The sequence below is a fragment of the Carassius gibelio genome, chromosome A2 (assembly GCF_023724105.1).
Source record: "Carassius gibelio isolate Cgi1373 ecotype wild population from Czech Republic chromosome A2, carGib1.2-hapl.c, whole genome shotgun sequence".
Classification (NCBI taxonomy): domain Eukaryota; kingdom Metazoa; phylum Chordata; class Actinopteri; order Cypriniformes; family Cyprinidae; genus Carassius; species Carassius gibelio.
The window spans coordinates 26,058,072-26,083,278 of NC_068372.1; the positions used below are offsets into that span (position 1 = coordinate 26,058,072).

Sequence of the window (25,207 nt, forward strand, 5' to 3'; positions counted from 1 at the left end):
ACCTGAAAACTCAGATCTGCCTCAACACCTCACAGTTCAGACTCCACTCGCTAAGTAACTGTTTAAACATCAGAGTTACCACCCCACTTCATTAGTTTTGGATGTTAATATCATGCATTTATTTTATTTATTAAACATGCTAACATTTAGTGAAAAAATAATTTCATTAATAATCTGATTAACAGAGATATGTTGTATTATATATATATATATATATATATATATATATATATATATATATATATATATATATATATATATATATATATATATATATATATATATATATATATAATATTAGTGCTGTCAAATGATTAATTGTGATTAATTGCATCCAAAATAAAAAAAAAATCACATGTGTACTGTGTGTGTGTGTGTGTGTATATATATATATATATATATATATATATATATAATTATTTATATTTAGTAATAAATATAAATATATATTCGTATTATTGTATTAAATTTATTCATCTATGTCTGGGTGCAATCTCCTTTCTTTCTTTCCTGTTGCTCAACATGAGTCAACACCATAAGAAAGAAAGAAGGAATCAGTCAATAAATATTGATAATTGTAGAGTTTGCATTAATTAATACCTTGCTAATGAATTTTAATATAGTGATATTTTTACATTTTCCACAAATATTTGTTGATGGTGGGAAATGTTTACTATATATTTTACTAATTATAACATATTTTATAATTATAATTATAATTATAATTATAATTTTGTACTATTTACTATTTTGAAGAGTAGTTGCAATTATTTTTAGTTGTAAAAAATATATATGTAGCCTATGTGGTAAGAATGAGGGTTTAATAGTTGGATAAACCTACAGGAGTGAATTCAGGTAAATTAAGCCATTATGCATCATTGTTTAAATTTACCTGAGGTCACCACGTTTAACATTCACAGCAAATTAAACGCAAACAATTTTAGCAACATTATACATTCAAAAAAAATTGTTCGACTGTTTTTTTAACACAGCGTAGCCTACAAACACAGTAGGGTATTTAGAGAACTGAAAGGACAGATGTGTAAAATAAAATGCAGTGTAGATAAGTCAAACATTTGATGCTCCATGAATCTGCCTCCGCCAGCAGCGCTGCTTGTCTGCGTCTGGGCGTTTCGCGCATGCGCAGTCATCTCTCTTATTTTTTCCAGGCCACAGTGCGGCAGGCGGACCGCAGGGAGAGGGAGAGATTTTAGGAAAGACAGTAACAAAAGTTAAAGAAGAGGAGAAATCATGACACAAAACAGTGATCTCATCGATGGCCTCTTTTCGCCACTGCACTTGACATCCCTCATCATGGCGCTCGTGTCACCAACAAATTATTGATTTAAGTCGTCTATACCAACTTGAGGATATAATGCCGGGAAAAGGATGAGAACTACCGCAGTCGCCTGGAATTTCTTGTTGGATTTTAAGTCCGGCGCTCGGGGATGCAGTTGGAATTGTTTTTCGTGTGTATAATCAATATATGAGAGGAGGATTACTGGACTACACGAGAGCTTGGGCCGATCCGTTATATTTCACATCTCATTAAAGCATGGGAATGTCGTCCACCGCTCTGATCGCATAGTCACTCCCGCGGGACGCGATGCAGCCGCGCGCAGATGTCAAGATGGGTGATGCCGCAGAGATCAAGGAGAGCAAGAGGACGTTCATCGTGCCGACGATCAAATCTGTTGATCACTATGATTTCACCAGGGCCAAGATATCGTGCAGTTTGACGTGGCTCATCGCCAAAGCCTTCGGGTCTGGTAGGTGGCGCTTAACGGTTTGAAAAATCGTACATTTGAGTGCTGGGGGAAGTTTTCTAGGGCTGAACACTATCTCAGTGATTTAATATCAAATTTTTCACAGTGTGGACCACAGGGGGCCGCAAGGGAATTCTAGGGGGTCCGTGAAAATGATATACGAAATGAGAGTGTTAAAAAAAAAAACCGTGTATGTTCATATATATATATATATATATATATATATATATATATATATATATATATATATATATATATATATATATATATATATATGACTGTAAAAAACTTTATTATTTTTAATAAATTAAAAACTAATAAGTAAGAAATTAAATAATTAAAAATGTAGCCTAATTTAAATAACTAAAAATAAAACAACAGCAAAAAAATAATTCGGTTAAAATAAGTAATCAAATGAATAAATAGATACAGTACAATAACAGCACTTTTAGCTTTAAAGAAAGCAGAAATTGTCAAATTAATATTATTTAAGCATATTTTTATATTTTTTTACAGTAGCTATAAATTGGGTTTTTGTACAAACTCTTTAGATGGCTTTTCAGTTTTACAGGATGGGGTCCTTTGCGTGAGAATGACCATATTTGGGGGTCCGTGGCGTTTAAAAGATTGAAAAACGTCATAAATTGTTTTGTCTTTTATAACTGTTATGGTTCGTTACTTTTTCTATTGTGAAAACTTATGTAGTGTGACACCTTGCTGTTGCTCACTATATATTCAATCAACTGTATATATATTTTTTTTCCTAGGCAGTGACAGGGGACATGTTCAGTTGTTGTTGTTGTTGTTGTTGTTTAGACAAGACTTCAAAGCATGTCTCTGTACTGAAAATAAACTTACTCTGAGAAATATGGAGTAAAAAGTGTGTCAGTGTGCCTATTTTCCTTATCAGTATTTATAATTGCAGTGGACATATTTTTCAATTTAGCATCCTGGCCATTTATTGGAGGGATTTTGTTAATGGGAAACATTAATTAGTTAAATTATGAAAAGATAATAAATGTGTTGTTCTCTTTGGAGACATAAAAAAGATTAAAATGATTTCTGTAATTTTAAAGTTATTTTATGTGCATATATGTCTCATGAGAACAGTATACAGAGGTTAAAAACTATGAATTTCAGAAAAAGTCTAGATGGTGGTAGCTCTTGCCATGTCTGCAGAAAACATTAGCCTAGATCCCTACATAGACTCATGAAAGGCCACTGTCTGGCTCATGGCTCAGAGTCCTTCCCCACAGTCCATAATGAATGCTCAAAGCAGATTCTCCACTTCTGCACACAGTAATAGGATTGAATTTTCCAGAATAGGTCCCCGTGGAGGATGCTGGAATAAACATAAACACAGACTATCAAACTTGCATGGCCTTAGTAGTTTGGCTTTTATTGCTAGAACGGCCATCCGGCCCACAACAGAAACGCCTGTGGAGTGCAGTGCAATAGGGCCAAGATGATGGCTCCTGGCAGAAGTGTGTGTGTGTGTGTGCGTGTGTGGGCATGTTTTTGTGACATATCAGGACACAACTCTGTATAATGACATGGGTATGACACAGGTATTACAAGGAGCGGGTGACTTATGAGGACATAACCCATGTCCCCATTTTTCAAAATGCTTATAAATCATACAGAATGAGTTTTTTTGAGAAAGTAAAAATGCACAAAGTTTCCTGTGAGGGTTAGGTTTAGGGGTAGGGTTGGTTTATGGCCATAGAATATACAGTTTGTACAGTATAAAAACCATTACGCCTATGGGATGTCCCCACTTTTCACAAAAACAAACGTGTGTGTGTGTGTGTGTGTGTGTGTGTAAAAAGTCTGCTTTTCTCATTGGAGTTGCTGGTGTTCATGAACTCTAATGATAAATTGTTATCTAATTGATAAAGCATGGACTTACTATGATCTCCATTACAGATTTCTCTGAATCACCTAAATTTGAGTCAGTGTGCTTTTGTACTATTACTATTGTACTTGGTCGCCATTGTTTTTGGACATTAAACCTCTTGTGAATGAAATGTGCTTAATTGTATTGAATGTAGAAAAAGTATATTAAAAAAAAAAAAAACTGTACTTCATCATTTTTACATTTCTTCACACACTTAATAAGTAGGCTACACTTTAAAAGGGTCATATGGTGCAATTTAAATATTTCCTTTCTCTTTGGAATATTACAATCTCTTGGTGCAAAAAGAAGATCTGTAATTTCAAAGACTAAGGCCTCAAACCCAAAGAGATATTCTTTATAAAAGTTATAAAAAGTTATAAAAGTTAAGAGTCAATAGCTCCTAACACGGCTCGTTCTTACACGCCTCCATATGTCTACGCATTTTATGGAGGAATGTTTCCTGATCCTTGGAGAGTAGACTACAATGGCAGCTGTTCTAATTTGCAGACTGTAAGTACGATTATATATTTAAAAGATTTCCCACTGACAATTCAAACACGCTGGTATTATCATTATAATCAGTAATTATGTCTCCACTGGATGCAACAAATGCTTTGTTTAAAATTGAGTTTTAATATGTTTGTCTAGGCGCTCTGGGACACCTGACATCAGAGTATAGAAAGGGGTGTAACATTTCCGTCACGCACTTGAGGTATTCGGCCAATCACAATGCATTGGTTAGCTGGCCAATCAGAGCACACTTCGCTTTTCAGAACGATGAACTTTGTAAAAATTGACGCGTTTCAGAAAGGTGGGGCATAGAGGAGAAACAATAAAGTACACTGTGGAAAATAATGCCTTTTTTTTTATTTTTTTACTTAAACCACATAAACCCATTTCATTACATCAAATACACAAAATAATGTTATTTTTAGCAACATCATATGACCCCTTTAAGAGTGCAGTTTAATTTCAGATTAAAAGTTTTAATTTAAAGTACATCATTTGATAATCTTTTATTGTGCTTCTAAGGAGTACATTAAATTGCTAACTGTTATGTTATCCAATATTACAATATTAAAAATCCATTTAAATTTGACATACAAGTTTCAGAAATTACAATAAAGTATAATTTAGTTATCATGATTGCATAACAGTTCATTCGGTAGTAATCGTATTTCAAAGACAATTATGAAATTATATTTAAAGATTTATTTACTGTAAGTCCTACTGTAAGTGGGTCACAAAACACTCTTAAGTTCAACGAATTGCAGTTAATAGAATTTAATAATACATCTTCATTTATTTGCAAATAACATATAATCTAGTGTCCAATAACATTAAATTAATTTGCACTTCAGTTCAATTCTTTGCATGCATATTATTTCCATAACAAAGACTTGTTTTAAAAGTATGCTTAAGTGTACTTCTTTTTGACAAGGGACCATACATACAGCAACATGTATTTTGTATCCAGTGATTTTGTCAACATATTTCATGCAAGTAATTTGTAATACCTTCTTCTTACGTTCTTACGGTGGTATTTTTTAAAGTACTATGGTAGTTTTTTTAGAAAGGGTGATAATATCTCCCCATCCGTCACTGCTCTTCACAGCAGAATGAAACTGCTGATCAGCATGAGAAACAAACACAGGAAGACGAGCCGCCCCATTGCAAGGCATCCTCAGAATGGAAACAGAGTCTGGTGGATGTCTGTTCACCCAGATACTTTTCTCGGAAATGAAAAATAAACAAGGCCACAAACAGCTGTTTTGAATGCCAGTAGGCCCTCATAATGACATTGTCCATGTCCTGTCTTTCCCTCCAGCCTAACATCTGTGAAATACTGCACATAGCACAACAGAGAGAGAGAGCATTCGTTTCTGTTACATCACTGAAGCCTGAGGAGCGCTGGGAGTGTGTGACATTCACATGTGACTCTCTGCACTGTTATTCTCTCTGTTAACTGTTATTAAGGACCAGGAACGCTTATGTTATGTTACATGAGGGACTCATAATGTGGAATGTGAAAATTATTACTTTCTTTGTGTCTGAAGATGATAGCATCAGTTTGCTATTAGCAAACAACAACAATCCAGTTAGTTAATGATGAACAAAATCAAGTCTTGTTCAACTTCTTTTTTAATTGCCTGAGAAGCCGTTTCACATTAAAGAAGAAAAGACAATTACAATTGCTGTCCTTAACATACGTACAATTTGGTCAATGTCATTATACTTGGAATGATTATATGTCAAGAACATCTTTAAAAATCTATAGAATGTAGGATTATTTAGAAAACACATGACCTAATTGACCTTAAGATAATAATTTCATAAAGGAACTGAGTTATGTTTCCTTACTGTAACATTTTAACTCACAAAAAGGCAGATTTGAACTTTTGAAAGGCTTTTGTGAGCTGTGGTGACTCGCTGCCTCAGGCTTTTCTCTCTCTGACCCCTCACTTCCTCCCTGTGTTTGTCGTGCCTTCGAGAGCCGCTTCCTGCCTCTGTCCCCCATCTAGCTGGGATGAAACGTGGGGGGAAAAAACTTTCCATAACCAGGCAGCATGTTCAGGAAAAACTGTGAGCTTTACAGAAGCAAATGTGTGTGTGTTTTTGCTTTTGGCTCTGAACTGGCGGAGCCTGCGGGGAAAAGGGTTTCCATTGACGCAGCAGCTTTTTGTAAAGATTTGGAGGAATTTTTTTAAAGAGTTTTTAAATATTTAAAATACACAAAAAAACCATCGACAGAAGTTATAAGTTAATGCTGGAAATACGTGTTTAATACAAATTGATAATGATGGTCAACTAATCATGCAACAAACACATTTTTTCCCCCCTCTAATTTATTTATTTAATTGTATTAGTTTAAACTTGTTCAAGTTGAATAAAAAAATGTTTAAAAATAATAACATTTACTTTAATATATATATTTTTTCTGTATTTTTTATTTTTAATGTTGAATTATTAATTTGTATATAATTATTTTTCTTAAAATAAAAAAATTCTTACCTATTTTTATTTTTTATGTCTTATTTTTAAGCAGGAATTGCACTGCACCTTTAAGACACATATTTCCTGCTGCTGAAAAACATACACACAAAGACATAGTGAAAGGAAATGACCCGGGAAGAGCAGGAATCTACATCACCTGTTGTCTGACTCAAACACTGAAGCATTATGGGGTGCCAGGAATTTCCTGCTTCTTCTAAACTCAGACATCTTCAGTCGCAGCTCAGCGTCAGAAACAGCAGAATTTTTGATCTGCAGATGTTGTCATCCTAAAGCTGTTATTTTCTGTTTGTGTGCATCATGACTGCTTTGTCTTTTAGGCAAGTGCTCGTGACTCAGTTTTTGCAGGCCTATACCTGGGTGTTTACACGTGTGTATAATTGTATTTGCTTGCTCCTCAATGATTGCAGTCTGTATGTGTGTGACTCAAATCATGCATGCCTGTACCTGTCTGTTTGTGTGTGTTTGAGTCTATGGTGCTATTCTGAAGATCTTCAGTAAATCGGATTAAGCGGGAGGCACAATGGGATTAGACTGAAAACATTGTGTCTCTCTTTTCAGGTTCCACTTGTTTTCCAATCATTGATTCTAAATCAGATTTAAAGGCACATTAAAAGATTATTCTTTTCACCTAAAGAAATGAATAGTACTTGTTTTCTTTTTTTTCTTTTTTTGACAAAATGATTTACCCACTTCACGTAACCACCTGAATAAACACTTTTTCACATTATCCTCCAAATTCTTGGACACTTTTGTGTAATCAATCACAATCTCTCTCTTTCTCTTTAGACTGTGTGCCTGTGGAGTTGGAGGATCCATTCTACCGAGACCAGTATGATCAGGAGCATGTGAAGCCCCCTGTTGTGTCTCTGCTGCTTTCTGCTGAGTTGTATTGCCGTGCTGGGAGTCTGATCCTCAGGAGCGACGCGGCTAGACCTCTGCTGGGGCACAACGCCATCATCCAGGCCCTCGCTCAGAAGGGCCTCTACGTCACTGACCAGGAGAGACTTGTGACTGAGAGAGACCTCTGCAAGACCCCCATACAGATGGCAAGTGATTTGGCACTACATCTTCATTTTTTTCTGTTGCTGACATATATTTAGATGTAGAGTGCAAGTGTTTATTTTAATGGTGATGTGACCCTGCAAATGATTTCAAAAGAATGTTGCAGTGCCTTCATAGTACTGTAATGTGTGCTTAGTAGAAATGCACAATGCATGGAGACTGGGGCTGTGCAATTTGGTGAATTTTTTTTTTTTCCTGATAAAAATTGTGATTTTAAAAAAGTAAAAAATGCTTCTTTGTAGGGCTGCAATTTGGCCAAAAGTTTTGAGTTAATAAAAAAATAATAATACTTTTTATTATTCTTTTAATATTATTGTCATTATTCAGTAAAATATTAAGTAAAATAAGAAACATTACTATTGTAACATTTCACTGTAAAATAAAAAGTCAAACATTTAGGAAGAACATAAAATTACAATACTTATATTTATGTCTTAATTTTTTGTTTAGATTACCTAATATAATTTATTAACATTGTTAAAGATAATATTTCGCAAACCTCAAAATGAATATTAATTTTTTGTACTGTGCATTATAATGTTTTATTTATTAATTTACTTAATTTAAAATTATTGTTTTTTTGTTTTTAGCTTTTTATTTTGGATTATGTAATTATTAATTATTATTAATTATTTAGACAAAATAGTATAGAATTTTAATATTATAATTTATTATGAAAATGTATTTAAATTATTTATTCATTTTAATTAATTAATTTAATCCCTGATATTTCACCTAGAAATAGTGCAGAATAAAATATTTTTTCTTAATTTCATGTCATGATTTGTATTTGTTTCATCTTTTTTTCAAAATCCTAAAACTTTTAGTTTATTTCCAGGGCTAAATATTAAAATGATTTTGAAATATTTTTATTCAGTTTTAAATCTGAAGCAATACATACATATTTTTACATATATTTAATACAAAATTAAATCTATCTGTTTTAAATAACATCTCTTGGACACTGTTGAATATATTAGAATTCCTGTAATGTATGTATGTGAGCGTGTGATACAGTAGTTGAAATTAGAGTTCATGTCAAGTGTGTTGTCCCAGACACGCGATGAGTATTTTTTCTGTGTGTGTGACTGCAATATTTTGGTATTTTGATTAAATAATCATCAAGTGTTCTAAAATAAAAGCAAATAAAGTTTGAGAGTGTGCATACAATATCCATATGTATGTAATTTCAATGTGGCCTTTGTGTAGATATTTAAAAACTTCAAAACTTCAAACTTCATTCATTCTGTCATTAATCCCTGATTTATGAATGTGAATATATAATATACAAACTGTCGGACCAAACAATTAAAATGCTAATTAGGCAAGAAAACCTCTTGCTTTGTTCATCTGAACAACTTTAATTAGACTTTTTATATATTGAAAGCCATTATGCACATATTTGAATAAAGCCAGATCAGTTTTTGTAACAAGTGAATGCGTTCGTTGACTTAAGATATAACACAGAATACACTCTTTTCTGCCACTTGCTGGCATATTTTGTGTAATACGAAGAAATGATTACTGAACGAATCAGTGAACGATTTTTTTTGGTGAACGTACTGAAAATGTACGAATCTCTTGAAAGAATCATAATTTCTGCTACTAATTATTAGACAGACTTCTATCTGTATTAGAACTGTTAATGACGACAGAGAACAACAGGGAGAATGTGAGCTGTATGCGCTCAGGCGCTGCCTTTCTCAGCGCCGTCAAAATAAAAGTCCCGCCTCGAACATATCGGCCAAGCAGAAAACTGTATCTGCAGATGCCGATATTTAAAAAATCGGATGATATATTGGCCACGACAATATATCGCTCGACCACTACAAAACATAATATATATGTAATACCTGGCATATTAATCAGCTTAGTGTTATCATTGAGAATTTTAATGTTAGTGTATCCTTACCCTAAGCTTTCATAAGTCTGCTGTAATGCCTTTATAGTGATTTTCATAAAACTAGCAAAAGAAAGTAAAAATTATTTTGGTGTGGCTGTAATTGTTAGGTTTTCCTTTGTGTTACTCTCAGAAGTTAGGGCAGTGATAACATGAATCTGCTGGTACTGAACTGGTAATGCAAACTGCTGTTTTTGGTGACTGTGTGTAAGCTGCAGTGCACTTCATTTAAGGGTGTTGTAGGGTGTAAAGTGTAGGGTGGATAAGGTGCAGGTCTGAACACTGCCATATTAGGTACTGCTGATGTCTGCATTGCAGTACTCCCTCTCTCTCACGCTCTCACCATCTCTGCAGTAACAGTCAGTATCCTTTCGGTGTTCAATTTTGGTGCTTTTACCTCTCCGAAACCAGAGTGCTCAGTCTAGACCATCTGATTTAACACAGAAACAACATGCACATTAAGACACTAACACACACACATCCGCAGCTCTCACTGTTACAGACTCACCCTATGTACAGTAAGCTCTAAAATGAAAACACATTTCGGTATGCTATCAGATTTGTCTTTGGATCAGCCACAGTGTGTGTGTGTGTGTGTGTGTGTTTATGATTGGCAAGGTTATTTGGATAAGAAGAGCACATGTGACATGAGATTTAGAAAAAAGAATGTGACCTTCGTCGGTCTGCAAAACTCAACCATAGGTAAACCCACTGTGTCCAAAAACACAGCTTAGTCTCCTGTCTCTGTACGAGTGCACACATTATGTGCACATGGGTGGGTGTGTCTGTTGGCATGGCGATTAGCACTGCGGCAGTGTGTCGAGGTGTGTGTGAGTTGGAGAGGAGGGGTCTGCACTCCTGCGAAACTGCATTGATGAAATTCACTTTAATCAGCATATTTGGGAGAAAAGTGTTGACTGCACATACACTGTCACTCCGAAGGTTAAACACTAAATGTAGTGGTTTAAACTGCTTGTATACAGTGAGGGTCTGATGTAATGAAAATGCTTTTATTTTGTATAATTTTCTAGTTTAATCCAACATTGTGCTTTTTAGTTTATATTATAAATATATAAATAGAATTGCAATAATTAACATTACAGAATGTCTTAGTATTTAGTTTGTTCCTGTTTTGCTAATATAAGGCAGCATTCAAGCTGCATGAACTCTGTAAGTTTGTGTGAAACCTGATGATCATGATTTGAGATGAGCCAAACAGTGTCTTGTCCTTTAATGGAGTAACATCTTACCGTTTGTGATATTACCGTTTGTTGATATTTCACCTAGAAATAATGCAGAATATAAAATATTTTTTCTTAATTTCATGTCATGATTTGTATTTGTTTCATCTTTTTTTTCAAAATCCTAAAACTTTTTGTTTATTTCCAGGGCTAAATATTAAAACGATTTTGAAATATTTTTATTCAGTTTTAAATCTGAAGCAATACATATATTTAATACAAAATTAAATCTATCTGTTTTAAATAACATCTCTTGGACACTGTTGAATATATTAGAATTCCTGTAATGTATGTATGTGAGCGTGTGATACAGTAGTTGAAATTAGAGTTCATGTCAAGTGTGTTGTCCCAGACACGCGATGAGTATTTTTTCTGTGTGTGTGACTGCAATATTTTGGTATTTTGATTAAATAATCATCAAGTGTTCTAAAATAAAAGCAAATAAAGTTTGAGAGTGTGCATACAATATCCATATGTATGTAATTTCAATGTGGCCTTTGTGTAGATATTTAAAAACTTCTGTCTAATTAAAAAATTTGCTAATACATTTTGAAATTTTTAAGTTGCTTCTGTTAACATTAATTTAAGAACTATGAGCTAGCTTTAATTATCAATATAAAGTTAACATTTAATATTAATATTTCTATTTATTTACAAAGTAATTCAAAATAGTTTTTTTTTTTTTTTCAACCTAGCTATCGGTATCTGTAAAATCCACTATCGGTCGACCTCTAATTGTAATGTTCTGTACTGTACGTGAGACTGAAAGTCAAGAGCAGATGAACAGAATGAAAACTTTTTACAGTATAGTTCCTAGAAGTACTCTGTTTTTCAGTCTTTATCTCATGCTCTTCACCTTCTTTGGCTGGCAGCGCTCCACCCATTAGTCACTCGGTTAGTAGGATAGAGGAAAAGCACAACAGGTCTTTATGCAAAGAGAGGAAGAGAGAAGAAAAGCATGTTTGCATAGCGAAGCATGAACCCTCTGAAAATGGCACTGCATACATCAACACATTGTGTTGTAAAGGATACCTGAGCTCTCAGAAGCAGTTCCAGACCTGCCGCTCTCACCTTTGATGATATGAAAGCAATTCCTGTTCAGACACACTGTCCCAGGTCAGGTTCATGAGCACCTCTTTGGACCTTTGCTTTACATTTAGACCAACCGTTAATATGCCAGTGTTTTTTTTTTTTTAACAGCTGAAAGTATATGACAGAGAAATGTGAAAATCTATTTTTATAACGTACTGCTACAGTATGAAAATTCAGTGTTAGATTTACTGAAGCCTTGTTTGGTGCTTCTTTACAGAAAGTGATTTGAAAGTCTCTGTGGTTTGATAAACAGCCTGCAATATAGAGGCAAACTCATAAGATAAATTCAGCCTGACAGGGCCTTGTAATCATCTGCTATCTCTAAACAGCACTGTTTGAGGTTGAACTCCAGACTCTGGGTGTTTGTATTTGTTTCTAATATAAAAATGCAGAAATGTGTGTATAACGTGGAGTGTGTGACAACGAAGTTGAGGATCCAAATGCTACATTCAAAATTAGGTCAAAACAAGCAGGGTCAGACACCAGCAAACAGGTACAATCCAGGGTGAGACAAAAGAGTAATCCACAAAACAGGCAATGGTCAAAGCAACAAACAATCAAAAACTAGATACACAGTCCAGGGATAAAACACAGGCAGGGCAAAAACTAAGAAACACAGGAGCTTGGAAACGCTACAAGCTAGCAATACTCAGCGATGAGTGTGTGTATATGAGTGTGTCTTTTATAGTCCACCTGATTAGAATCGGGGTGTGACTGTAAATTAGTTCCTAAGCAGGGGTTATGGCAAATGTAGTCTGGTTTTCGGTGGCAAAGTTAAGGGATAGAGATCCCTCTAGCAGAGTTCATGGACACTCCAGCAGGCCGTAATAACATTGTGTAAATCTGGGTGTTAACCCTAAAATGGATTTTTATGCATTTGCTAGTTTTCTGTACAGAGTATCATATGAAAAAGAAGTAAATATATTAATGTAACAATGCATTTCAGTTCACTGTCTTTGTTTAAAAGTTCTGTCTTATTAATAGACAAATTTTCTCATATATTGTAAGCATTCATCATATACACATCAATATCATTTAAACAAATCTTTGAACATTTCATAAATATTGAATTCACCAAACATGTGTACTCTGTGTGATGCACCGTCCATGTGTTTGGGTACAGACATTTTAGTAAGTAAATTTGACCCATTTAAACACTAAAGCTGTCCAAAGAGATTTAAACTATGCTGTGCTATCCAGTCAGGCGTTATGTCTTATTCATGTCGTATTTATACTGAGTTCACTGTTGGTTATAGTGTTTTTCTTGTTCTTTTCTTTATTTGTGAAAAAAGTAGGATTACAAAATCAAGACTTATTTTTACAGTATTTTACAGATTTAAGTTTAAATTATTTTATTTTGCATATTGATATATATTTTCCAATTAATTATTTAATATTAAGTAAGTATATAAAATAAACATTCATTTTATTGCAGGAGTTATGCATGTGTTATTTACTTTAAAATGTTATCTTTAAAATATTGTCTTTAAGAGCAATAGTGTGATATTACATATACCATTGCTACAGGAAACGCTAACCTAAAACATTTCGGGAAATATTTGTATTAGGACAGTTAAGGATGGTTCAGTGAGGTAGTCAATTATGAACTCAGTAACAGCTTTAAATGATTCACTCACTGTCTGAGTAAAAGGGCTGAAACGATTAGTCGACATGATCGATGCTTCAGAGAAACGCACGCGAGCCAAACCGAATAGCGTTTGGATATGAAAATATATGACGCGCGCTTTCCTCTCAATAATGAAATAAACAACAACAACAAAAAATCACAGCAGTGTGAAAGCAGCAGTTAAAAATGCATCTTATTACACCAATGTGAATGTGTGCATGAGCTCAGTAAAGCATTCACAACATGTCTATAGTATTTTATGCAATAACTTATATCAAGCAGCTTTACGGTATTAAACATTATTAGTAAATATTTGATTAATGTGATAGTTTGGTTTGCAGAGATCAAAGCGTAATCTAGCTCAGGACTGTTTTGATTATCATAACCCAGTAAGGTATTTTAAGAGAAACTACTGTACAGTCAAAAGTTTTTGAATGGTAACGTTAAGATTTTTAAGATTTTTTATGTTTTTTTTTTTTTTAAAGAAGTCTCTTCTGCTCACCAAGCCTGCATTTATTTGTTTCAAAATACAGCAAAAGCAGTAATATTGTGCAATATTTGTACGATTTAAAATAACTGCTTTCTATTTGAATATATTTTTAAAATGTAATTTATTCTTGTGATCAAAGCTGAATTTTCTCCAGTCTTTAGTGTCACATGATCCTTTAGAAATCATTCTAATATGCTGATTTGCTTGCTGCTCAAGAAACATTTATTATTATTATTATTATTATTATTACTATCAATATTTAAAACAGTTGAGTAAAAATTTTTCAGGATTCTTTGATGAATATAGAGCCAGAGATCAGAATTTATCTGAAATAAAAAGCTTTTGTAACATTATACGCATTACCATTCAAAAGCTTGGAGTCAATATATACATATATTTTATTGGGGTTATTGTAGAAATTAATACTTCTATTTAGCAAGGATGCTTAAAATTGACAAAGACATTTATAATGTTACAAAATATTTATATTTCAGATAAATGCTGATCTTCTGACCTTTCTATTCATCAAAGAAACCTGAAAAAAATATATTCAGCTGTTTTTGACAGCGCTGAGAACACCTAAACCATGGAGATGAAAAAAATATCAACATATACAGAAACTGCGTGGCAGCACTCATTTGGACATGCTTAATGTTTGGGTGGAGTCCAAAGAAAGATTTTTGAATGCTTACAATAAATGCTTGGTAAGCTTCTTGGACTTAAGATATCACCCAGACGGATTAAAGAGTAAAAACATAAACGCTTGTCATCTGTTAGTATTCATAAAGAGCTTTAGTTTTGCATATTGAATTTGTTAATATTTTATCTTTTAGGCAAAATATGAGCACTTGCTGGATAGCCACATCTGTGTTTCTTCTTAAATGTATTTTATACAGCATGTGGATGTGAATCTTATATAAGTATTTTCTTCGTTATTCATGGATGGTGAAATGCCAAGACTTGCTGATCTCCCTGGATTAAACTGTTATTTGTCCATTTTAGTGGCTTAAGGATTGCTTGATTAAGTTACATGTCCTTTTTAAAATTTTAATCAGAATGTTAAAGCAGGTCAAAGAGATTTAAGGCCAGTCACAGCCTACAGATTTACACGTTTAGGCACTTGCTTGATGTTGTTTCAAAGTTAAATATGTAACAGATAATAGAATAACATAATTTCACATGGAAAAGTACAATTACTTGGGACTAAGAAACTCTACAAATACACAAGTAATGGTTTACCACTGTTTCATTATCCATGGCTGCTATAGTAATTAAGCATTTTATACTGGTAAATGGGCTTAAAGGTACAATTTGTAAGTTATTTGCAGTAAAATATCCAAAAACCACTATGCTAGTGTTATATATTTTGTCCAGCTGATTACTAACAATATCTGTAATGTTTTCAACTACTTGTCAATCGTGAGAAAATTCCCATTCTAAACAGTGACACGGGGCAGTGCAGTCATATGTTAATGACATGAGTTACCCTTTGCTACCGCCTTTACTGACGTAGGAACCACATGACCACAGTGTGTGGACAAATGCGGAAGTAGTGTCTAGCGTCCAGCAAACCACTAGCTTGCTTCAAGCAGTACCTTATTTACTTCTTGCACGTTTTATGGTGGATTGTGTTACTTATTTATGGAACATAATTACACTTTACCATCTGTCGCTGGTTCTGTCGACAAGGACAGCTCCCGTAAACATAGAAAGAGATGCCTATCTCACTTGTGTTTTAATCGACAGGTGAGTTGTTTTGATTCGTATCTTTAAAGAAAACGTATGCTATTATAAGGATCAACAAGATTAGTATTATGGGGCATACACTCCAAACACAGGGCATCGCGTCTCTAGACCCGCGCAAGGAGCATCTCATCCATAGTCTTAATGCGTCTTGGCATTGACTTTGTATGTAATCTACTCATGCAAATCGTTGAACTCGCGTATTAAAATTATGACATCAAACACAACATTTACAAAACTTTAGGCTACCTCATCTGTTAAATCCATGATTTATCTTTCCATCTGATTGATGGCGGTCAGCGGTTAGGTAGAAGACAACAAATCCCATCATTCCATGCTCCTCCTTAGCGTCATCAAACCACGTGATTGTTATTGTTTAGTGCGCCCTCTCATGGCACACTACCATGAGACTCAAACTGTACCTTTAAGGAGAGCACAATATGTAGTTCTGATCAGGCATTCCTCCAGGACGCCACTTCCACAGGAGCTGCCTGGAGACCAGAAGTGGTTGTACCATGTCTGCTTTTCCATTCATAGCCCTTAAGATAACTCTAGAGTTTTTAACAGGCATCAGCATTTTGTATCAAGTTTGTATTGGTATTTTGTTTCAGCTTTGTGTAACATGCTGGAAATGTCTTATGAAAATGTATTGTTTAAATAAGAATGTGTAAGGCGTATAATTAAAGAATCTCCTTCAGATTAAGATTTGTTTGGAGTGGGCATTTTTTGTTAACTTTTTGCTGTATTTCTAGGGATATTTAGGCAGTTTAATTTAAGGGGAATTAATGAACTCTCATTAATGTAAGATTTTAAGATCCAGGATGGGGCTAAACTTAGCATGGCTGAAAGCACTCAAAAGAAATCCTGTTTTTTTCCTTCTTTAGTTTTAGTGTTCTTTAAGGCTCTTATGCAGATTATATAAAATGATATAATAAAATAATAATAAAAAGATATATCATGTGAAAGCTATAAAATATATACAAAAAATGTATGTTACAACAATTATTGCAAACGCAATTGAGGAATACTCTGTTTCACTCTTCTGTAGTGTAGTTTCAAAGGATAGCTACAGTGCAATCCTTTTTTTTTTCTGGCTGCCATTCTTTCTCACTACCACTACCATCAGCCTCAGTTGACTCAGATGATATTTCCTCCGCTATCCTGTAGGCCTTTCTGTAATGCTCTGTTCTTGAGCTCTATTTTCAAGAACAGCAGTCACAGTAATATTAATTGTAACTGAACAATAGTAAGTGATGTCCAATTTAGTTACAGATATTTACTCAGAATTTCCTCCCAGTCTAAAATCAATACTTGGAAAATGTAGCAATGTCTGCTTAAGAAGTTGCATGTATGTTTCATGCGCAGACAGACACGTTGTTTTTGACCTCTAACAACAACTTAAAAAATATATTTAATGTATGAAAAAACTGAAACACTGCTTTTCTCAGTGTACATTTACATAAAATTGCACAACATATTAATGTTATTTGTCCCTCTTGTAAATTAGGTCCCTTTTATTAACAGTTATTTTGTATTGAGAATTGCTAGGAAGAATCAATGCTTTTATCAATAACAATCAATTATGTTTTTTGTCAATTTAGACTTCTCACCTGGCACTGATTGACACTCTGATGATGGCGTACACAGTTGAAATGGTCAGTGTGGAGAGAGTGCTGACCTGCATACAGAAGTTTACCCCTTTCCCTCCTGAGGAAGACTTCCCTTATGATGCTGAAGAGGCCGTGACAACATGGATCAACAAGGTGAGATCCCTACAACTCACATTATAATACGTTAGTTGCCTACATGTCAGTTTTAGTGAATTTCAGAATGTAATTTTTTTTCTTAATGGATTTTTTCAGATTACCCAAAATGTCTTGTTCTTTTGTGTCTTCCGGGCCCCCCTGTTGTAGTGAAAAATATACAATTTAATACAATAAAATTTAAGATGATGACACTTGCACCTGCTTCTCCTGTGATGGTCCTCAATGAATACTTATGTTTTCCGTTTCCTCTGAGTCCTCCACTAAAAGCAGGACTTAGATGAGCAACGTGTTGGGCAACTTCTTCTCGCAAGTGGTTCTGCGAAATAGAAGTTCCACCATTTCACTTTGCCTCCTTTATTGAACTCAGACTATGTATTAATTCTGAACACTTTAAATTCTGCAGAGCTCTCATAATATTAGTTTTCACATTCATTTTCACACAAGATATCAAGCGATGTCATAAGATCCTCCTCTTTCTTTTGAAGAATCACTGAACTTCCCTCAGCAGATGGAAGAAGTCTCTAAGCATTTTGCTTGTTCTGGCCCAGTTTCAGTTTGGTCGGGGCTCTTCTTTTGGAGGTCTTATCCTTTGAATCTTTTCCCAACTTTATAAATTTTTCCATGGAATTAGCACTTTTAAGTTCTGTATTTTCTTTTTTTATGTGATTTTTTTTTCTTTTGATATTTTGGGCATTTTTAGATATTTGTGTTTGATCTGTTGACATGCCGTCTTTTTTTTCCACTGTTGTGTCTAGCCTGGCCTCCGTGTACTGTGTTTGGGAAAGCTAACTAACACAATACAGCACAATAAATAAATGATAACATAAACATGATTTTTGATCATGAAGTTATCTGTTTTTTCAAGTAAACTCTTCATGTTCTGTTGTTTATCTTACCTCTTATAGAGTAAGAAAACACTCTCTAAAGCTCTGCCCATCCCTGTTTTTTTTTCTTATCATGTTTTACCAAGCATCCAGCTGACAAGACAAGTAAAGACATATTAGAGTTAAATCCACACACAGTACTTCTTAGTTTCAAAGATCAATGACACTACACTACGGGGAAAATGCACAGAAAAATCTTCTAAATTAATCTGTGTTTATTTGTGCTTGTGTGTCCCTTTGTAGGCTACATGATTATTTTACATGTTCATTTTCCAATGCAGGTAAATGAACATCTTAGAGACCTTTTGGCCCAAGAACAAAGAGTTCGAGATATAGGAGAACCCTGCCCTGTTCAAAAGGTGAGGAGACAATCATTAAAAAATAAACTCTGGAACAGCTTTTTTTTACTTATGTTGACATGCGTTGAATATTAAATAAGTGATTGATTACAGCATGGCATGGGCTCATACAAACTATACTTTTCTTTCCTTTGAAGTTAGAAATATACTTATTGTGCTGCTGAATCATAAATTGCCTTGCAGATGTTTGGGACAATCTACCAAAGTCAATCCACAGATAAAGCTTTAATGAAGACATTTGAAAATAGCGTGAGAATAAAAACAGTTAAAAGATCCTATACTGGATACCAATGTAGCACTTAATATTTAATTTGCATTGTTTGTCAAATACTTTGTACAAATATTTAAATTATTAATGAATGCACTATATTTAAAATATATTTATAGAAATTATAATTTAAAGAAATGACAATATAAATATGAAGTTATTTTGGAAACATTCAAAATGAACGAAGACTTCAGCAGTATTTACACAGTCTTCTGTCATTCATGTAGTGCTGGAATCTGTTTTGCAGCTTGTTCTTACTCTATTTGGCATGGAAAAACAGTCACAATGAATGTACTGTATTGAGGAATACTTCCATATTAACATGTACAGTTCTTATGAAATATTCACAAGTCTGCAGGCCAATTTTATTGTGTAACTGCCTTTGTAACTTTGCCCCTCTCAAGCCACAACAAACTTGAACATACCTAAAAACCATAAAATCCATTAATCCAAACACAAATATCAATGAAGTGAAGATTTTATAAGCTAGAGATGAAATGCTAAGTTTGAGAGACACTACGTAGAGATGTACAGACTTTGTTCACCCCCCGGAGCCGTGTGAGACACTTTTTATTATGGATGTGCACTTTTTATTTTACTTCTTTTGGGCTGATGCACTGCGACACCCGCTGAGTGCCATTAAACATAAAATATTTTTAATATAACTCCATCTGAAAGAACAAAGTTATATACACCTAGGATGCCTTGATGGTGAGTAATTTATGGGCTAGTTTGAATTTTTGGGTGAACTAACCCTTTAAGTTTCCTTATACAGATCGAATATGAAGAAGATATCAGATTTCTGTGGTGATCTCACATTCTTTGCATCCTCTTGCATGCAGTTGTAACTGTAGCAGTTCCGTAACTTTACATCAGCCCTGTCACTATATGATGAAGTAATTTTTCTCTGTGTGTGTCCCTTAACTGACTCTGTCTTTAACTGGGTCTGTTTCTTGCTTCTTCTTATGGCAACCATTATGTGTGTGTAATCCACAGGGACGGTACAGGAGAGAGGACTATAAAGCACGGCAGGTTATTTGTCTCCCCCTGGTGGACAATCTCTTGAAGGACAACACAGACGGCTGCTCACTGGCTGCACTGCTGCACTTCTACTGTCCTGATGCTGTGCCACTGGAAGGTACTTATGCAGGAAACACTGAGAAATATGGATCTGTTTCTCCTTCCAACGTTCAGCCTTATAACATTATATTGTGAATGCTTTTCACAATTTATTGTGATGACATGATGTCACTGCACATTGAGTGGTTCTGAAGTCAATTATGGAGGACATAAAAAGGACTGGGAAATGTCATGAGTTGGACTAAAATTTGTCCTACCGCATGAGTAACTAAGGTAGGACTGCTAGAACACCTTTCTGAAATTCAAGAGCACAATTAGTAGTGATTTTCTCCACTTGTACTTAATCTGATAAAGTGGAATTCTTGTGTAGTTTCAAACTAGACTTAAATGGATAGTTCACCCAAAAAGGGTCATTAATTACTCACCCTCGTGTCATTCCAAACCCTTAATTAAGATATTTTTTATGAAATCCGAGAGCTTTTTGACCCTGCATAGACAGCAATGCAACTACCACGTTCAAGGCCCAGAAAGGTAGTAAGGGCATTGTTAAAATATTCCATGTGACATCAGTAGTTCAAAGAAGAAGAAAAAAAGAATTTATTCAACAATTTCTTCTCTTGTTTGTCAGTCTTCACCACACATTCATTACTACTCTTCTTGAAAACAAGGCGCAGCACATTCCTGTTCTATGTCAGGACGGTGGCTCCTGTGTCAGCAGCACCACAAGCATGCATGTATGTGAGAAGAAATTGTTGAATAAAGTTGTTATTTTTGTTTTCTTTGTGCACAAATATTTTTCTTGTAGCTTCATAAAATTAAGGTTGAACCACTGATGTCACATGGATATTTTAATGATGTCCTCACTACGTTGCTGGGGCTTGAACATGGTAGTTCCCTCGCTCTCCATGCAGTCAGAAAGCCCTCGGATTTCATGAAAAATATCTGAAGTTGTGTTCCGAAAATGAACAAACCATTTACATTGTCTGGGGAAGTGACCAACAAAACTGCTTATATAAATATACTTTAGTCAGAAAGAGTGTATCCCTACTGCCTTATTTTTGTTTCATTGAGAGTTGTAGTGGAGATACTGTAGCACAGCCTTCCAACAGAGGCCTGTACAGATAAACTCTCAACCAAATACTCTGCCCCTAGTCTGCCCCCATAGATAACAGACATTCACACACAAACAGCATCAGAAAAACTCTCTCTGAAGTCTCTTAAGTCAAGAACATAACATTCAGATATTTATTTTAAGTCTCTACCTCATTTTAAATTTGACTTAATGATATAATAGCAGGGTTTCTTTGACGTTAAACTTGATTTGAAAGACAATTAATGGTGCTACTTAAGCCACTTGATGACAACACAAATTTCTTTGTCACTTTTGATCCTTGTAATGCATCCTTGCTATATAAAAGTCATAATTTCTTCACAATAATAATAAGAGTTAAATGGAGGGTGGAAGAAGAAATGAGCGAAAGGAATAGGAGCGAGTAGGAGTGCGTGAATGGAAGTTTGAGAGAGAACAGAGGAGCAGTTATTCAAACATAAACACGTCTCTCCCCCGTGACTCTGAGGATTCTGCTCGTTACATCACACATTCTGTTCCCGCCCCTCACAGACTTCTATGAAACTTCACTGGCTTCTACTTGAGGTCTGTCTCCTCCCCCTCAGATCTGTTCATAACCTCATTGGCTGTAATGTTGTTTGCTTCCTCCCCATCTAGACATCTGTGTCAAAGAAACAATGTCATTGGCTGACAGTCTGTACAATCTCCAGCTGATCCAGGAGTTCTGCAGAGAAAACCTCAACAACTGCTGTCACTTCACCCTGGAGGATATGCTGTATGCCTCCAGCACCATCAAGGTAAAGCCTGACATTCATGTAGTTTTCTTCTCTTTACTGCATAATATGTTTATGCATTTGGCAGATAATTTATCCGAAATGACAAGAGTCACAAAAGCAATTTGTTGAGGAGCCAACAATATTTGCGATATACGTACAATGCCAGGTTTATTTGCCAACTTGATTAGGAAGCAAGATAGAGAAGATAAGAAATGCAGAGAAGAAAAGTTATTTTTTGTAAACAAATAAACGTACATTAAAAGTCTTTTCCGATACCATTTTACTGAAAGATTGATTGATTTTTTTTTTATTTTGATTGCTCATCCTGACATGTTTTGATAATGATTGTCTTTTGGCAATCACTGCTCTGATTTTCTTCAGAAATCTGATGTGCTGATTTTATTATGGAATACAATGGTGTGTAATATATATATTTTTTCTTCCTGGTATGATTTAGTATTTAGTTTTCTCAGATGTTTCAACACAATGAATAGGATGTGTATTTCCCATTTGGTTCAGTGTTGCAAACTTTTTATGGTTTCTAGGATACAGATCCGGAGCACTTTTTGTGGTGATTTTCCACTGAATGTAGTTGATGAGTAAGTGACCACTGGAGTATTACAGGGAATTTCATCAGGGCTGATGCAGGAAAGGAAAGCCGACCAGTGCGTGTTTTAAATCTGACGGTTTGGGAAGACTGAGTCATCATTTGTGTGCACTGTATTTGAGAGCGCTGCCTAGTGGATCGCCTCAGACAGTTATGTGTCTAGATAAACACAGTCCATGTGCAGCCATTACCTCACACAGCCATCATCATAACCTATTTTGTTTTTGTGACATTTTCCAAACAGGCAGTCGTGTATTTACCATTATGTCAGACAAGTCTGTGGTCGATTATGTAAACCAGGTTAAAATACCTGTCAGCTGCTTCACATGTACTTGAGTAAAACAAAGGTGCATCTGAATTCTCTGGTCATTTAGGGTTTAAGTGGTGTGTTTTTCACTAAATGAGGCCTCATTCATGAGGCTAACAGCCGCTAACTGTGGTGAAATAAGGTGTCGGGACTGAATAAATCAGCAGAGAGTGCTGGGTCTGTTCTGTTTGTGTCAGCCTGCCCCGGCTGCTTTGTTGCTCTTGTTGAGTCAGAACACCCTTTTATGCACTGAAAGAGACCGTTTTTATGGTTGCTGTGCAGTTGTTTTCATTTAACACACTATATTACGTTATTCACTGAGGAAAGTCAGTGTATTTTGCACAGTTATGGCGTTTAAATAGCTTTAACTTGTGTTTGTGTGTTCGATCACAACAGAATGTTATGTTGACAGAATCTAGACTTCACTGCCACCACGTTCAGATCACATGACCATCCATACTAATCCTCATACAGTATATAGTACGAATACTGTGTGAAGTCTGCAGAATTTCTGTATGCAAAAATACCCAGGTTAATATTTCATACTGTTTCACAAATTTTTTAAGTTAGTGCCTCACAATTTTTTTATAGCAGTAAACAGTACACAGTATATACGGAGTAGCACAATACATACAGTAGCCATTATCTTGCTTTTTGAATTGCTTACCATTTATAAGAGAACATGACATCTTGTGGTTATAGAGCAACATTACAAACACGTCAGGCCCTTCTGAAGAGAGACCGTCTGAAAGTTTTCCATCTAGGTCTCTTCTCTACTACTCTTTGCTGTGTATCATTTTCTTCTCAATAATTTTAGTGTGTGTTTGTGTGTTTTCAGAGTAACTACCTTGTGTTTATGGCAGAGCTATTCTGGTGGTGTGAAGTTGTGAAACCCTCTTTTGTTCAGCCCCGCACACTCAGTACCAAGGGTAATTTCTGTCTCATCTGGTGAGATTATGTTTGGTGTGCATGTCATGCATTTTATTAAGACCAATTGTGTTTATCTTTTCTTTTGTAGTATCTGACCCATCCCAGCCCAATAAAATGGCTCCCATAACCAAACAAAACCTGATCCACAGACCAGGCAGTCCAGACCAGTCTAGGTTTGTCTTTAATACAATGCAAGTCTGAGGTTTACAAAGAATTTAAATAATGAGCTTCTGCAAGTCTGAATTTATATTCCAAAAAAAATATTCTTCCTTTAGGTCACAACCTAAAAATGACAACTCGGGTAAGACTTCAAAAAAATTATTAATTAAGTCACACTTTTATCAAACATATTAAAGATATTACTTGTATATCCTGTAGCTCTGTAGATCTGGTAAAACACAGTTGTGTGAACACTTACTTGATGCTTCATGTTAGTAAATGGGTATTTCTTTCTCTCACAACAGTTATCAGGCGGTCGTCCTCCTTGTCGTATGTTGATGGATGTGTGGGGACATGGCCTAAAGAGAAACGGTTTGTGCACTCCACAAACTTTCTATGCATTTGACTCTCTTACTCTGTTTTACATGCTGCAGATGAGTAACTGTTTGTCTTCACCTCAGGTCTTCAGCTCATGGCATATCATTTGAGATTCCACTTGATGACAGCATGAGTTCATCTTCAGGACGTGGACTGAGCCGATCGGCAAGCACTGAAGGTTTGGGTTTTAAAGTTCACCACGCGGCCCGAGGCATGCGGAGGAACCTCTCCTTCCAGCCTGTTAATGGGAACGCCCACAGCAAAATTCATGAGGAGGATGGTGAGGAATCCAAGAGACACATCAGCAGACACCGTCTGGGAAACTACACTGGGTAAATCTTTGTTTTCCTTTTGGCACATTTAAAGCTACAGTTCACTCAAAAATTAAAATTTTGTATTTATTTAACCACTTTCGTGTTATATTTAACCTGTGTGTTTTTTGAAACACAAAATAAGTATTAATGAATGGAATTGCATAGAGAAGAACACTGTCAAAATGATAAAGCCACAATAAAAACAACAACACACACCGTCTATACCTGAACAACTCCTTAGTTAGATCCATACCAAAATTGTAAAAAAGGTGACAATATTAATCTTTCTGCTGTATTCTCATTATCAAGTACAGACTCAATTCAGTAGCCACTGATAATCCAGGTTATTTGCAATGAAAGCGTCCAAACTGCAATATTTTGCATACATGCAATGTGTCCAATGTGTAAATGACACTAAATTTAATTGAAACTTCAGCACATTCGGCATAATTTAAAAAGAATAGGACAAATGTCACT

General features: G+C 35.0%; 1 protein-coding gene across 2 annotated transcripts in view; it reads left to right on the forward strand.

Annotated features, from left to right (window-relative positions):
* Positions 1-1,144: 1,144 nt before the first annotated feature.
* Positions 1,145-25,207, forward strand: part of LOC127934726 (calmodulin-regulated spectrin-associated protein 2) — a 33,090-nt gene continuing 9,027 nt past the window's right edge. Inside the window, exons 1-11 of one of the 2 annotated variants that reach the window (XM_052532295.1) lie at positions 1,145-1,769; positions 7,465-7,724; positions 17,435-17,596; positions 18,765-18,842; positions 20,107-20,248; positions 21,917-22,056; positions 23,788-23,878; positions 23,968-24,052; positions 24,155-24,180; positions 24,344-24,410; positions 24,500-24,748. In XM_052532295.1, the coding sequence (XP_052388255.1) occupies positions 1,607-1,769; positions 7,465-7,724; positions 17,435-17,596; positions 18,765-18,842; positions 20,107-20,248; positions 21,917-22,056; positions 23,788-23,878; positions 23,968-24,052; positions 24,155-24,180; positions 24,344-24,410; positions 24,500-24,748 (1,463 nt within the window). In that variant the 5' untranslated portion in view covers positions 1,145-1,606. The remainder of the gene's footprint in view (positions 1,770-7,464; positions 7,725-17,434; positions 17,597-18,764; positions 18,843-20,106; positions 20,249-21,916; positions 22,057-23,787; positions 23,879-23,967; positions 24,053-24,154; positions 24,181-24,343; positions 24,411-24,499; positions 24,749-25,207) is intronic. The other variant, XR_008147879.1, reaches the window with a different exon arrangement.